The 13,222-nt window shown below is 38.2% G+C and overlaps 2 protein-coding genes and 1 non-coding gene across 3 annotated transcripts in view; 2 read left to right on the top strand and 1 right to left on the bottom strand.

Moving 5' to 3' along the window:
- The window catches only part of Smp_163970 (family S10 non-peptidase homologue (S10 family)), a gene marked incomplete at its 3' end in the record, with an annotated part of 51,150 nt that extends 48,406 nt beyond the window's left edge, over nt 1–2,744 (top strand). The window contains exons 12-13 of the mRNA XM_018798506.1: nt 1,606–1,661; nt 2,686–2,744. Of these exons, the coding sequence (XP_018653441.1) occupies nt 1,606–1,661; nt 2,686–2,744 (115 nt within the window). The remainder of the gene's footprint in view (nt 1–1,605; nt 1,662–2,685) is intronic.
- A 7,294-nt stretch (nt 2,745–10,038) lies between these two features.
- Nucleotides 10,039–10,105, top strand: Smp_tRNA_00855_Gln_TTG.1.1. The gene has a single exon. It is a non-coding gene (tRNA).
- Nucleotides 10,106–10,282: 177 nt separating this feature from the next.
- Smp_163960 (putative limd1) overlaps nt 10,283–13,222 on the bottom strand; it is a gene marked incomplete at its 3' end in the record, with an annotated part of 28,627 nt that continues 25,687 nt past the window's right edge. The window contains exons 8-9 of the mRNA XM_018798505.1: nt 12,057–12,221; nt 10,283–10,429 (exon numbers count right to left, since the gene is read on the bottom strand). Of these exons, the coding sequence (XP_018653440.1) occupies nt 10,283–10,429; nt 12,057–12,221 (312 nt within the window). The remainder of the gene's footprint in view (nt 10,430–12,056; nt 12,222–13,222) is intronic.

Genomic DNA, 13,222 nt, shown 5'->3' with positions numbered 1-13,222 from the left:
CTGTTGTTTACGAAAGTGAGAGGACGAGAAGCGAATGTCCGGTGCCATAACCGGGTTAGTGGACACGGTGAGTCCACCTAGGGGAGTTGGAAAACCCTGATTCCAAACCAATGGTGCACATGGCCTAGCTCCAGTATCATGAGAGAACAAATGGCGTAAGAACCTATTGTTGGTCACCGGCTACCATGAGACTGCATCTCCTCACGATGCTCCACTGCCTTGTGGATTAGATCTTTAGGTCGAGGGCTCCAGGTGTGGCCCCCTAAGAAAACCACCTGCTTCAGTTTGGGCACCTGAGTAGTATCACACCCCTTACGCAGATCAATGATAACCGCTACTGTCCTCATTGTTATTGTGTGGCGCATATGTATTTGGTGCCTCCTTGTACCAGTGTTTATGTGTTCAAATAAATAATAAATAAATAAAACAACCGGACTGTGATTGAATAGGATCTCTGCGGCCCCGATAAAGCCTCTGGAAGCCTCGTTGTACCTTCTGGAAGCGCCCCCAACAGTCATGAGATTTTCCAATTAAACTAGGCATCTATTACTCACAATAGGTAGGTATTTCTTTGATTAATATGGTTGCAGAGGTAAATCTTGTACGTGAATTGATATCACCTACCTGTACATACTATGCTGAATGTAAAATCATTTGGTTTTAACACACATAAAAAGCTTAGTATAATGGCACTAAAAATTGCGCTACACAAGAATGTAGCACACATTTGTAAAGTAGGGGTTTACTTTATCAATTGCGACCTACACCTTTTCTACAAAGACTGTGTTATGTCTTTCGCCCCTGTCAATTATCACGTAACAAAATCGTCAATCAGAATATCGACTTCTATGACCTTGAGTCAACTCTGCATCCTTAATATTTTAAGTCCTCACCTGGCCCAGCCTCTACTGTATGAATCGTATATTTCAGACATACTTAGTTTATATACAAACAGACCAGACCGCATCACACCATAAAGCGAGACTGAAAGTCATGGGTTCGAATCCCGCGTGCGGGATCGTAGATGGGTACTGCTGAGAACGAAACGGCCGTCCAGTGCTCCCAGGTTTTCAATGGTGGTCTAACATTGATCGGTTCATGATCTTAATCAAAAATTAACAATCTCCACAACCCTATACTGATAAAATGAAAAAAATAATTCTATAAGATCAAGCCAAAACTGGCTGTGAGTATGGGAGATTGTAACTAATAAACTGGGATCGAATAACAGTAGCTGATAGGTCAAATGAAAGCTTATGACCAAAGGAATATGAATATACATATAATTTAGTTACTCAATAATTGTCCAATAAGAATATATGTAATAATAGTCCATAAACAATCCTTATCAGTTTCCGTTCGTTCATTCATTCTTCGTTCCAATATAATAGATTGCCTAAACCAAAATAGGGAGTAGGTAAATCAAGAAATCTTACTAGTTTATTGAATTATTAAATTTTGATTACGGCCGTTTAAAGAAATGCAAACTTCCCAGTTAGAATGCTTGAGATTTCTCTAATTGATGATTAGAAACCTTAGGTCATATGACTCGAAATTAGTTACGATGTCACAATGACCAGTTATAGTCGTGCGGTTTATTCACAGATCAAATGGTCAAGTAGTAACGTCTATGGATGGTGCGGATCCAAACCCCAGAAATAGTAACAATACCCCTGAGGTTTTGGAAATACTCCTTGTCTTTGAATAACCAGTGCTTCTTATCGACCCGACCGTTGCTGCTACCTTGACGTGGTGGTCGGGCTTGCATATCGTGATGAACTAATCGAGCTATACTGGATGGAATAATCATTCCTCAATGTCCTACTATGCGAGACAGGTCGGTTGAAGAGCGGTAAGACTAAAAGCAGCAAACCCAAGGTCCGAAGGCGAATTCGTACTGCTTTCTGTACAGGGGTGTGACTGCAGTAAGGTGTTTCCTTCAGACAACCAGCATAAAAGCGATGCTGCCTTCCCACAAGGAGGGGTGGGGTTAGAAAAGGTCGACCCTAAAAATGTACACCTCGCCTTATCCCACAGATATCCGTCTCCGGCGGTAAGGTCCTTTGAAGAACGGAGCTAACGCAAAAACTACCCACATAAAGGTCGTATGTGACCGACCTCAAGCAGTTGTCCCTTGGGCACTGCGGTCACGCTCTCAGGTCATTAAGACCACTTCTAACCCAATTTCCTATTCAGGTACCTCTAGAAGAACCCTTCCACGGTGTGGGCAACTGGGAAGTGATAACTGCACTCATACCTCTAACAGCACTCAAGACCACTATATTCATAACAGCTTATTATCGAATACCTCTAACTATCTACCATCAAGTTAGGCATTTGACAAGGTACAGTAACTGTAGTCTGTTGATTGTATTTCAACTTCATCAATAGAGTTTTATCAATACTAAGGACTAAGCAACCATAACATTATATAAAGTAACCATTTCATACAAAAGTTAAATTTTTTTATTGTTTTCTTTCTTTATCTGGGGGGCGGGATCGGGGTTGGGAACAATAGTCCACGTTGGCTTCGTTCTACACTGATTCCAGCTTTATTAAATGCACCTGAAATAGACCAGTTATCAACAGAATAAAATTTGCAGGTGAGCATTATTACAAGGAATACATTCAGCTGGTCTATCACATTTATTAAATCATACCAAAGGAAAAACTTCTACCATCAAGACGACTACAAAAACAACACTGACGAAGAAGAAGAAACAATCGAATTCTTCAACATCTAAACAATCAAACAAAGTGTATAATAAAAGCAAATTCTACAATCAAGCAAATAAACATTGATGTCAGTACAATGAATAATTTCATTGAAAGTTTGAAAGCACTGAATGATCGTTTTATCTCAGTGTGGGGGTCCTCAGCAATGCATATTCACTAACCTACAAAGAAATCATACATTAATTCATTATGCAATAAGTTGTTAGCGATCTCTTTAAATATTTTCGTATGGTTTTGAACGAAATAGGGAAAGCTTTCGCTTAAAGGGCTTCAATGTTTGGTAGCAATAAACCTTCGATGCTTCCAGGTAAGTACCTAGGTATATAAACATTAAAAGAGGACAAACTAATAAATTGTGGCAACGTAGTTATCCTCCTAACCTTGGAGTCTTGTTGAACCCTCCTGAAACCCCAACTTACCCTCCTGGTTAAGCACTTCTACTCAGAGTTTCAAATCATCAGTGAAAAGCAACAAACTTGACGATACCTGCTATGGAAGATAGTCTATATAGATCAAGGAAAGAAGAGGTCCTATTACTGAACCCTGAGGGATCCTGCTAAAACATTACATGGCCTGAGAAGAATCAAAGTTAATCCTGACCCTAAAAAGTCGATTATTTAGATAGGAAGCAAATTAATCAAGTATGTGTGATTTGATATCTCTTAGTTTGAGCTTATTCATAGCATTTGTGTATGTTTCCATGCTGCAAGCATTTAAGAATTCAAGGTATACGACGTCAATCTTTCCCCTACGATCCATGATATTTTTCCATATGTTCATCGCGATCAGCAGGTTTGCCACATGAAAGTGACCTTTTGTGAGACTGTACTGTCAAGATGAAAAGAGGTTTACAAGTAGTAAGTAGTCACATAGACCATCACACTTCAGGTATCTATTATTATTATTTCATTATGCAATAAGTAAACATGAATTTAGTTATACTAGTGTACCTGAACTAATGATAGGGAGTGAAGTAGTTGAGCGTGTTGACTGCTTCACTTATCTAAGGAGTCTCATCAGCCCTTGTGGTCTGGTGTGTGACGAAATCTCAGCACAGATACAGAAGGCTCGTCTAGCTTTCGCCAACTTGCGTCATTTATGGCGTAGGCGAGATATCCGTCTAGCAACCAAAGGACGGGTTTAATGTGCAGCAATTCCGTCCTACTTTATGGCAGTAAAAATGGCCGATAAGAGTAGAGGACATTCGTAGGCTAATAGTATTCGACCATAGGTGTCTTCGAAGCATTGCTCGTATACCCTGGGACCACTGGGTAAGAATGCAGTTGTTAGGAAACGGGTACTAGGTAATGATGGCAAATCGATTGATGAAAGAGTGAAACTTCATCAGTTGAGATGGCTGGGACATGTGTTACGTATGCCCAACCACCGACCGCCCAGACGTGCAATGTTCCATGGTGTAGGAGTAGGTTGGAAGAAAGCTAGAGGCGGCCAGACCAAAACGTGGCACAAGTCTATAAAGTCACTGACAATTGGACTGAGCCATGTTGGTAGGTGTAGACTACCTGGTTGGGATTCGCGAGATGATAGCAACCGATGGTTAGAGACCTTGAATGACATGGCTCAAAATCGTTTTTAATGGTGAAGGTGCATTCACTCTTTGTGTTCTCCCAAACTCTAACCTTCTGAATTCTTCACGTCTCTATACTTTTTCTCTTTCCAAATTTATTTCACTGTATTATACTCCTTCAATAACATCTTCAAACCCTAATCTTTCACATTAATGGTTATATTGTTACTACTTCTACCACTAAAGGATTTGAATCGACAACTACATCTCTGTGATAATGTGGTATGGCAACTCGAACTGATGTACGTACGTACGAAGTTCTACGTTGTGACTGACTGACTGATACTAGTGTACCGGTGTTGATATGACAATTAGAAATGATGTACATATATGTCAGGTTCCAAGTTGCACTTGAATGATGGATTACCATGAATATACAAAGCAAAGTCAATCGGTCAAGTATTTATGTACACATCATACATAGAACAATGTACAAAGATATTGAACACTCTATTGTATATGATCAATGTATTTCACGGAATTTGATATGGTTAGAAACTAATGTCCACTTTTCTTCAACTTGGGAAATTGATAATCATAGAAAGTTATCCATCCATCCATCATCACCACTCATTCTTTAATTGATTTAGATAAACATGCGCCGGCGGTTGTTTAAATTCAACTAAATTATCATAGATCATCAATTGACGTTTTTCAAATACCCAACGTTGTAACCATTGAATTGGCCAATAAAATATAATCCATATACCAATATAAAAGATATATGCCCATTTTAATCTATGAATAAATGGTGTTTCAAATCTGATTTGGTATATTTTGTTGGAGGAAAAATATAATTAAGGAAATATATTGAGAGACTGTTGTTTAAAACATGTATTTGCGATGTGCCAACCCAAGTACCGTGGTTTGCTTGAGAGTGAGGAAAGTCCTCTCTTGTTCGGCGATGCAATTTATAGCCCTTACTAAAGGAATCCTACTCACTACTTTACCGCTTCTGAGGTGTTATTTACGGAAATAAGAGGGCAAAACGAGAACGTCTGACACTAACCAGGTTTGTAAAGAAGGGGAGTCCACCTGGGGTAGGTGGCAAATCCTGATTCCAAACCAATGGTTTCCCGAGGACGACTCAAGGATCACCTGGGGACGAGTGATACACCAACCTATTTTGAACACTGTCTAGTATGGAACGCCATCTCCTGACTTTGCCTCATTGCGTTGTCGATAAGAAATTCTGTTCAAGTGCTTTGGGACTGATCTTTGAAGGAAACCACCAATTTGGGTTCTCGGCCAAACCAGTGATGCACATGGGCTCCAGTATCCTGAAGGAACAAATGGCGTAAGAACTTATTGTTGGTCACTGGCTACCATGAGATTGCACCTCCTCACGATGCTTCACTGCCTTGTGGATCAGACCTTTAGGTCGAAGGCTCGAGGTGTGGCCCCCTAAGAAAACCACCTGCTTCAGTTTAGGCACCTGGGCAGTATCGTAGCCCACACAAATCAAGTGACTTATGTGGCACATATGTATTCGGTGCCCCTTTGTATCAATTTTTGTGTGTTCAAATAAATAAAGCTGAATAGAGAGGAAATCGAGACGAAAGTTGATAGGGAGGCTTGTTTGATCGAACAAGAAAACTTAACGATATAACGAGATCGAGTTATTGACTTGGAATGCTAAAGTAGTGTAATAAGCATCTGTATAAATAGTAGTAAAAATGTACTGTGTGGAGGTAATAAAAAAATGAACTCGGAATAAAAGGCAAACAATGAACCTAAGAACTCAAGAGCTACGGGAAGATAAAGAGGGAATGCATCTGAACCCGTTTTGTAGCGTGTCACCTAACATCTTCAGCTATCGATCACAGCAAACGGTTGGACCGTAATCAGATTACCTGGATCTACTAATATGGCTCAGACCACCAGCTATTGGTTAAAAAAATTGATGTCTCTTTTTAGTTCACTAAGTTCTCTCCAACTCACTCTTACGACAACCAATATTATTCGTTGAGGGGTTATTGAGGATGTGTACCATATGTTCTAGTCATCTCAGTGGACAAAGATTCACAATTTTATCATTCTATTTATTATTTCTGTCTGGTACCTTGCGTCTATCCTCAGCATCACTTACTGGGAAACTATACGCCTGCATCATTTTGAATTTTCATCTAGGATCTTCAATTTCAAATTATAGCTAGCTAACTATGAAGTCTTCATCTCCTGATACAGTTATGTTTATTAGTTAAGATGGTTTTGTGAGCTGATTACATTACCTGTTTTAACGACTCTCTAAATGATAATAATAACCACGCAATAAATGAATATATATGTATATAAGCATGATGAAAATAATAAAAGGATACAATAATTCTTGCTCTGGAAGATTTATTACCAATGTAATATGAAATGATTCTGATGATTGGGCATCTGCTTCACTAGTTGACATAAAACATTGTGTTTTTCCAAGATGAATGGTCACTATAAATAAGCATGAGAAGAAAATAATTATTTATTTATTTAAACACATCAATATTGGTACAAAGAGGCACCAGATACATATGCGCCGCACAAATCTCATTTGATTTGTGAGAGGGCTGTGATACTGCCTAGGTGCCCAAACCTGAAGAAGGTGGTTTTCATAGGGAGCCACATCCGAAGCCTTCGACCTAAAGGTCTGATCCACAAGGCAGTGGAGCATCGTAAGGAGATGCAGTCTCATGGTAGCCGGTGACCAACGATTGATTCATACGCCATTTGTTTCCTCAGGATACTGGAGCCCATGTGCACCATTGGTTTGGAATCAGGGTTTTCCAACTCTCCTAGGTGGACTTTCCGTGTTCACCAAACCGGTTAAAGCACCGGATATTCGCTTTTCGTCCTTTCAATTTCGTAAACAACACTGGTGCCACGAGAAGGCAGTGAGTAGGACTTCCGTGGCAGAGGCTATATACGCGTGACCATGTGAGAGCATTTCGAGAGGGAGAGCGGACTTTTCCCACTCTCGGCCGTACCAGGGCGTTTGGAAGCACTGAAGGAGGTATACTGAATTATGTGGAGTAGTGTCTTAATAGTTAAGGTGTTCGTTCAGCTTTCTTTCACAAAATCCTAAGTTGGAATCCTATTTCAACCTGAGTAACCTAGTATTGTCATTAGCCTTCATACTTATAGTTCAACTCATATCCAAGTACATGATATAGGGGTTAACTTATTGATCAGGTGTACATTATTTAATCAACATCCTATCTACAATAATACTTAGCTGATGCTCTTAGTTTGATTGTTCTACTCGAGTTTTTCACAAAACTTCAGCGTGGATAATACTGAATGTCAATTCCGATTTTGTTCAGTATATACTAACTGAAAGTTGAAATATGTGACAGTTTTGTTGACTCGATAGTAGACTGCAATGATTTTGGTCTGTATACCACTCCAATGTTAAATGGCCGTTATTCACAAGAGAAGAATTTATGTTACAATATTTATCGAAACCCTTTCCGAGCATGATGGAACTTCTAGACCCTGTTATTATGTAGCTAAGCCTACATTCCAGATAAAGATGGTGTAGGTAAGCCATTTCACTATCTAGCTAGATCTGTATTGGAGAAAAAACGTATGAATGATTTAACTCAAATAGGATATCAGTCCATGATTATCATTTGAAGTAATGTATGATTTTTCTCTTCAACCATGTATTGATATTCACATGAAAATGTTCCTCTTTTACCCAATCTCTTCATTTTGTGTTTTTCATGTGAAAACGCTTCGCAACTGTACTCAGACTCGGCTTATTTATTCTGAGTGTAAGAATATGTCTAACAGAGTTCATTAAATTGAAGTGACAAACAGTCTTTTACTTGGAATACATTTCGCTGTCACCAAGTAACCAAACCTAATCTTATGTCGCTCTAATCCTTAGCACTCAGAAGATTCCATCGATCGAGTTTTAATGCACGGTCTCTAGTTTAACTGGATCGACATCAGGAAACATTTTGATGAGTGTCATGTAATTGGAAGCATCCGACAGGAATGGATGAACCTAGGCTTTATATCAGTTGAGATTTGTTAGCTAGGTGATCCCATATCGGAAAGGAGTTTCGGAAGATATTCGAAGAATCTGTAACCTGTCCGATCACATTCGATTATCACTCAGATCTAAACAGGCGTATGTTGTTGATTATTCTTCTCTGATTAAATAACTTATCGACATCTCAGTCGTATCCAGACACGAAGCGCGATGTAAATGTTCCAATAATAGCGTTTTTAACTTAGACATAGATTGACGCACATTCAGTTCCCATAGAAAGCATCCGTTTCCTTGCGATTGCAGATACTTCTTGCTGAAAAATGCTAACCATCACGAAATCTAGGTCGTGATTATTGATTTCAAATAGTGAATACTTATTTGATCACACCCCGAAATTCGATAGAAAGATTACTCCAGTGGTTTCAACAGTGTAAGTGTTCGCCGCGAGACCTGAAGTTCATGAGTTCGATCTCTAGTGTGGTTATAAATGGATATTGGTGAAGAGCCACACATCGGAACTAAACAGCTTTCTGGTGCTTCTTGGTTTTCATTAATATCCCAACTGAGATTTATTTGCGATGAATAGGGCTCAATAAACATCAATTTAATAAGTTTTCTATTACTGGTCAAATTTTTGGCAGAAAATATTTTGACTGTCATTGTATTTCTTATCATTCTTATTCCCTCTCCCCTCTCGCTTTATACGTTCGTTCTTTTTGTAGACATATCGAAAGTGGATTATGGCGGTAGGAAAAAGGGATACGCGACAGTTCGAAAAAGAATGTTAAAACCCCTTCATTCTTCTAGTTACATTCGTTTGCACGAGAGTGTAGATTTTCTCGTTTCTTCTCCTTTCTTCTGCGCTACCACACTATGACAACACTAATATTATTAATTTATGCACTTAAAAAAACTGAAACCATTCCATTCCGTGTGTAAATTATCTTTTCCTAGTTATTGTAATGAATCTACATAAATTGATGGTCGTTTAAGCTTCCTTAAGCTTGTCATATGTCTTTAAGTACTTGAACACAATCCTTCTGATCTTCCAGTTTCAATTATACATTTTAGAGTTGTTGTATGGTTCGCGGTAATTGACAGGAAATCCTGCATATTTTGAATATTTGTCTTATAGGAGGTCAATAGTAGTTCGAACGCTCCAATGATAATATCTCAGAATATAAAGCTGGCTAACCTGGGTCCACCAAGGAACATTAGTTCTGTCGATACTACTTGCAAAACTCACTGACGAATGCTGACTAGCATGAAAACTAACCTCAACGTTTCTTTCCGACTACCTCCAATCATCTAACCTGTAAAAATAGTGCACTCAATGCCAAGTAAAATAACGATCTCCTCCATTCAATAATCTAATGTGACTAACAAATTTCTTCACACTTGAAGTGATGTAGGTAATTGTTGAGTTTAAGGCTTACTTATCATTGTGAAGCAATACTATAAACAGCATAACTTATGGTTTCTAGAACTTATTTATCAACTAATGTTTGCTAAGTACAACTGAGATTGATGTAAAACTATTCAAAGTTTCCTATAACAAACAATACTCAATATTGAAATTTAATTAGTATCGTTTGTTTGGATCTTCCCATTGATGTTTTTAGGACTGCAACTGGTCAGTCTCTAATTGGCATATGTGCATACTGTGCGTATTGCCTCGATATAGCCTAAATTTCAAGTTCACCCCATTGCACAAGCAAGTGACTATCAGGACTCAGTAGCTGAGTGGATAACGCGATGGCGTTTGAAGCGAAAGGTACTGGGTTCAAGTCCCAGAGTGAACATCAACTCTGAGATGTGGCAGGTACATCCAGCTGACGAGTCCCAAATAGGACGAAGCAGCACGCGTCCTGGATTCCACTGCTAGCCACTATCCATCTTTGCTTACAATACTCAATATTGATCAGATCTAATGTGACTCAATTCAACAGTATTATACTGAGAAACAAGTTTTATGTCTAAACTTTTATAGTTACAAGAAAATATCGAAGTTTATTTTGTAGAAGAGAAAACTTACGATTTCTATCCATCACATCATACAATGCATTGTTTAAGTTAGAAATTAACGAGTTATAACGGACAGTGTTCATATTCATTACAGGTCTCTATAAATTGGAAAGAAAATCCGATATATATGTGCATTAGTGATAAAACGACAAATACAAACTATATAATACTTTCAAACCTTATTCGACGATAATTCTCGTCACAAATGGAGAACAACTAAAGAACATTTGAAAATCATGATTGTTGTTGTTGTTGTTTTTGTCTTATAACCCTTCTCACCATTATGTATATCCAAAGCCTTTCAGTCAGTCAGTCAGCTACAACGTAGGACCAGGCACATATATGCATTGGTCCAAGTTGTCATACCTCGTTAGCACAAGAAGATGAACACCGGATTCATAGAAGTAATTAATTTAGTGGTGGTAGTATATAAAAGAAAGGTTGTATATAAAGATATTATATAGGAAGGAAGAAAGTTATGAAGCAATTTTAATCTCAAAGTTTGAGAGAAGATAAAGAGTGTATACACCTACACCATTGTGATCGATTCTGAGCCATGTCACCTAGAGTCTCCAACCATTGGTCACGTGGACCCCAACCGAGTAGCCTTTAGGTCTCAACGTGAAAATATCACCCTTGAACTGAGCAAAAATGCAGTAGTCCATGCATAGTTTTAACTGGTAGGCTGAGCGACTACAAACATGTAACGTGTCTAGGCTCGCTTGCTATCTCAAGGTCGAGCGAGGCACTGTATTTTGAGAAGCCCACACTTTAAGGTCTCTCTTTGCATACACATCCTTGTCTGGATTGGGAAAAAGCCGTGTATATCTGTCGTTAATATACCTCATAATTTAGTTTCATAACTAGAAATCAGTAAAACTGAAAACCAACCCATGGTCAGAGGGGAAAGTACCAAATAGACGCTTTGACAGTAGTGTTTCCCTAAAACAAGCAAAGTTTGCAGTGACGCTACCTTACCATAACTAAAGGAGGGAGGTTAGTGAAGGTCGGTTCGAAAAATACCATGCCTTACCTTAACCCCACAGATTTCCATCTCGCTGTAAAAGATTTTGAAGTACGCATCTAATACATCAAAAGATTCCCACAAAATGGTTGTATGACTGGCTTTAAGCAGTTGCTTCTTATAAATATATTATTTTTGTTAATAGCTGTTCCTTAGGTTCTCCGGCCATGATCTCTGATCTACATGACCAACCCTAACCGAGTTTTCACTTGAGAAGTGTCTTTCCATTGTGTGAGTAACTGGGAAGTGACAGCCGCCCACATACTTACAGTTATCGTTATTACCTTGAACTAAAATAAAAGGGAACCCATTTCGTTTGATATTCCATTCAGTTTCCTTTGCTGTAGAAACCAAGAAGCCATATGTTAAGAACGAGTGTATTGAGATCTAATGTGATGTAACAGATATAGACAAAGTAATCGCTATGACCCTATTTCTTCTTACTCTGATAAGTTATACGACCTTGACTATTTTCCATAAGTAAATGGGATTTTAATCCCCTTACATATTCAGTCAGATGACTGGGAGTAGTTTTCGTCATATTGTGCTATCAGTTGAGGATTATGTTCTTTGAGCTAGGTGATTTAGTCGTGAAGCTTTCAGTGTCATACTGGAAAACGAAATTTAAATCATCGCCAATTCGCAGACTTCTGTTGGTCACCTATCTGTAACTCTAGTTTTTTTGTGCGTCATTCACTTACCATGTAGTACTCCTTTTCAATTGGATCCATCCAGTGCAATTTAATCGATTGTGTTTGCTTTATAGTTAATTCACTTTGAATAAATAAATCAGTTATTGACGTTTGGGAAATGAATTCATTCCATATTAATCCAGTCACGTTCAGTGAGAACTCATTGTTGTTGTGCTAATGTTTTTTTCAAAAAAGGAAAAATGGTAAAATTTGTCAATGGAAATTCTAATAATACGTTATAGTTTAAGTGTTTTCAGCTTCATACGAAACTCTGTTGAACTTTTATTCTTTATCGATCTTGTTTACACAACTTCCCAAAAGACATAGCTATAGTACATGAATAGTAGTATAATGGAAAAATGGTAAGGAGTCAGATATTAGTTTGTGTGAAATGTTTCACTTTATTACCCACCTAGTCAAATAGAAATGGGTGGAGTCGAGATCCAGCGGTTAAAATCTCCGTGGTTACGCGTTATAAGCGTATATTTTTATAGGAATTTGAGAAACCAGCTTTTCTATAAGTTATGACTTTAATCATTTTACACATAGATAGACTGACAATGTCTTGGACTGATTGAACAGTGTTATTGAGTTTATTTTTCTCAATCCTGCTTATTTTTTATGGGGCACCTTGTACTGACACACAATGATATCTCGATTTATCCTCCTGTTTGATTTCTAGGTGAGACTATAATTTATAGACGACGTTTGAGTGACGCTGAACTGACCGTGAGTATTTGCATCGACTAACTAGAACTATGTGAGGGTTATAAACTAATGTGAAGAAATAAAATTAGGATTTATAGTTCATGGTTAACGTTAGGAATTAGATTTGTGATTTTCATCACGAACTGACATCAGCTATAATGCCAGAACTTTATTTAGCCAAGTGGATGGGTGAATTTCGCGCCAAAACCCAAAACATGTTATTTTATACCTGACTGATTCGTCCATAAATTATAATCTCGTCGAAAAACCATTTGAAGTCCTTTATAATTTAGATCGAAAGGCGCTAACACCAATTGATTGGTGCATATAACACTGAATAAACGTGTTTTCCTAAGTTAGTTTTCAGGTGGAAAAATGTAATCCTTTCTAGATCTTCAATACAGTTCTTGACTGCATAAAACAAGCATTAGATACTCTATTGATTTGTGTTTTCCGGCTGTATGAGC

This window comes from Schistosoma mansoni, chromosome 6 (genome assembly GCF_000237925.1).
Source record: "Schistosoma mansoni strain Puerto Rico chromosome 6, complete genome".
In the NCBI taxonomy this organism is placed as follows: domain Eukaryota; kingdom Metazoa; phylum Platyhelminthes; class Trematoda; order Strigeidida; family Schistosomatidae; genus Schistosoma; species Schistosoma mansoni.
Note: the sequence above shows the minus strand (reverse complement) of the source record. Positions and strands in the feature narration are given on the sequence as shown.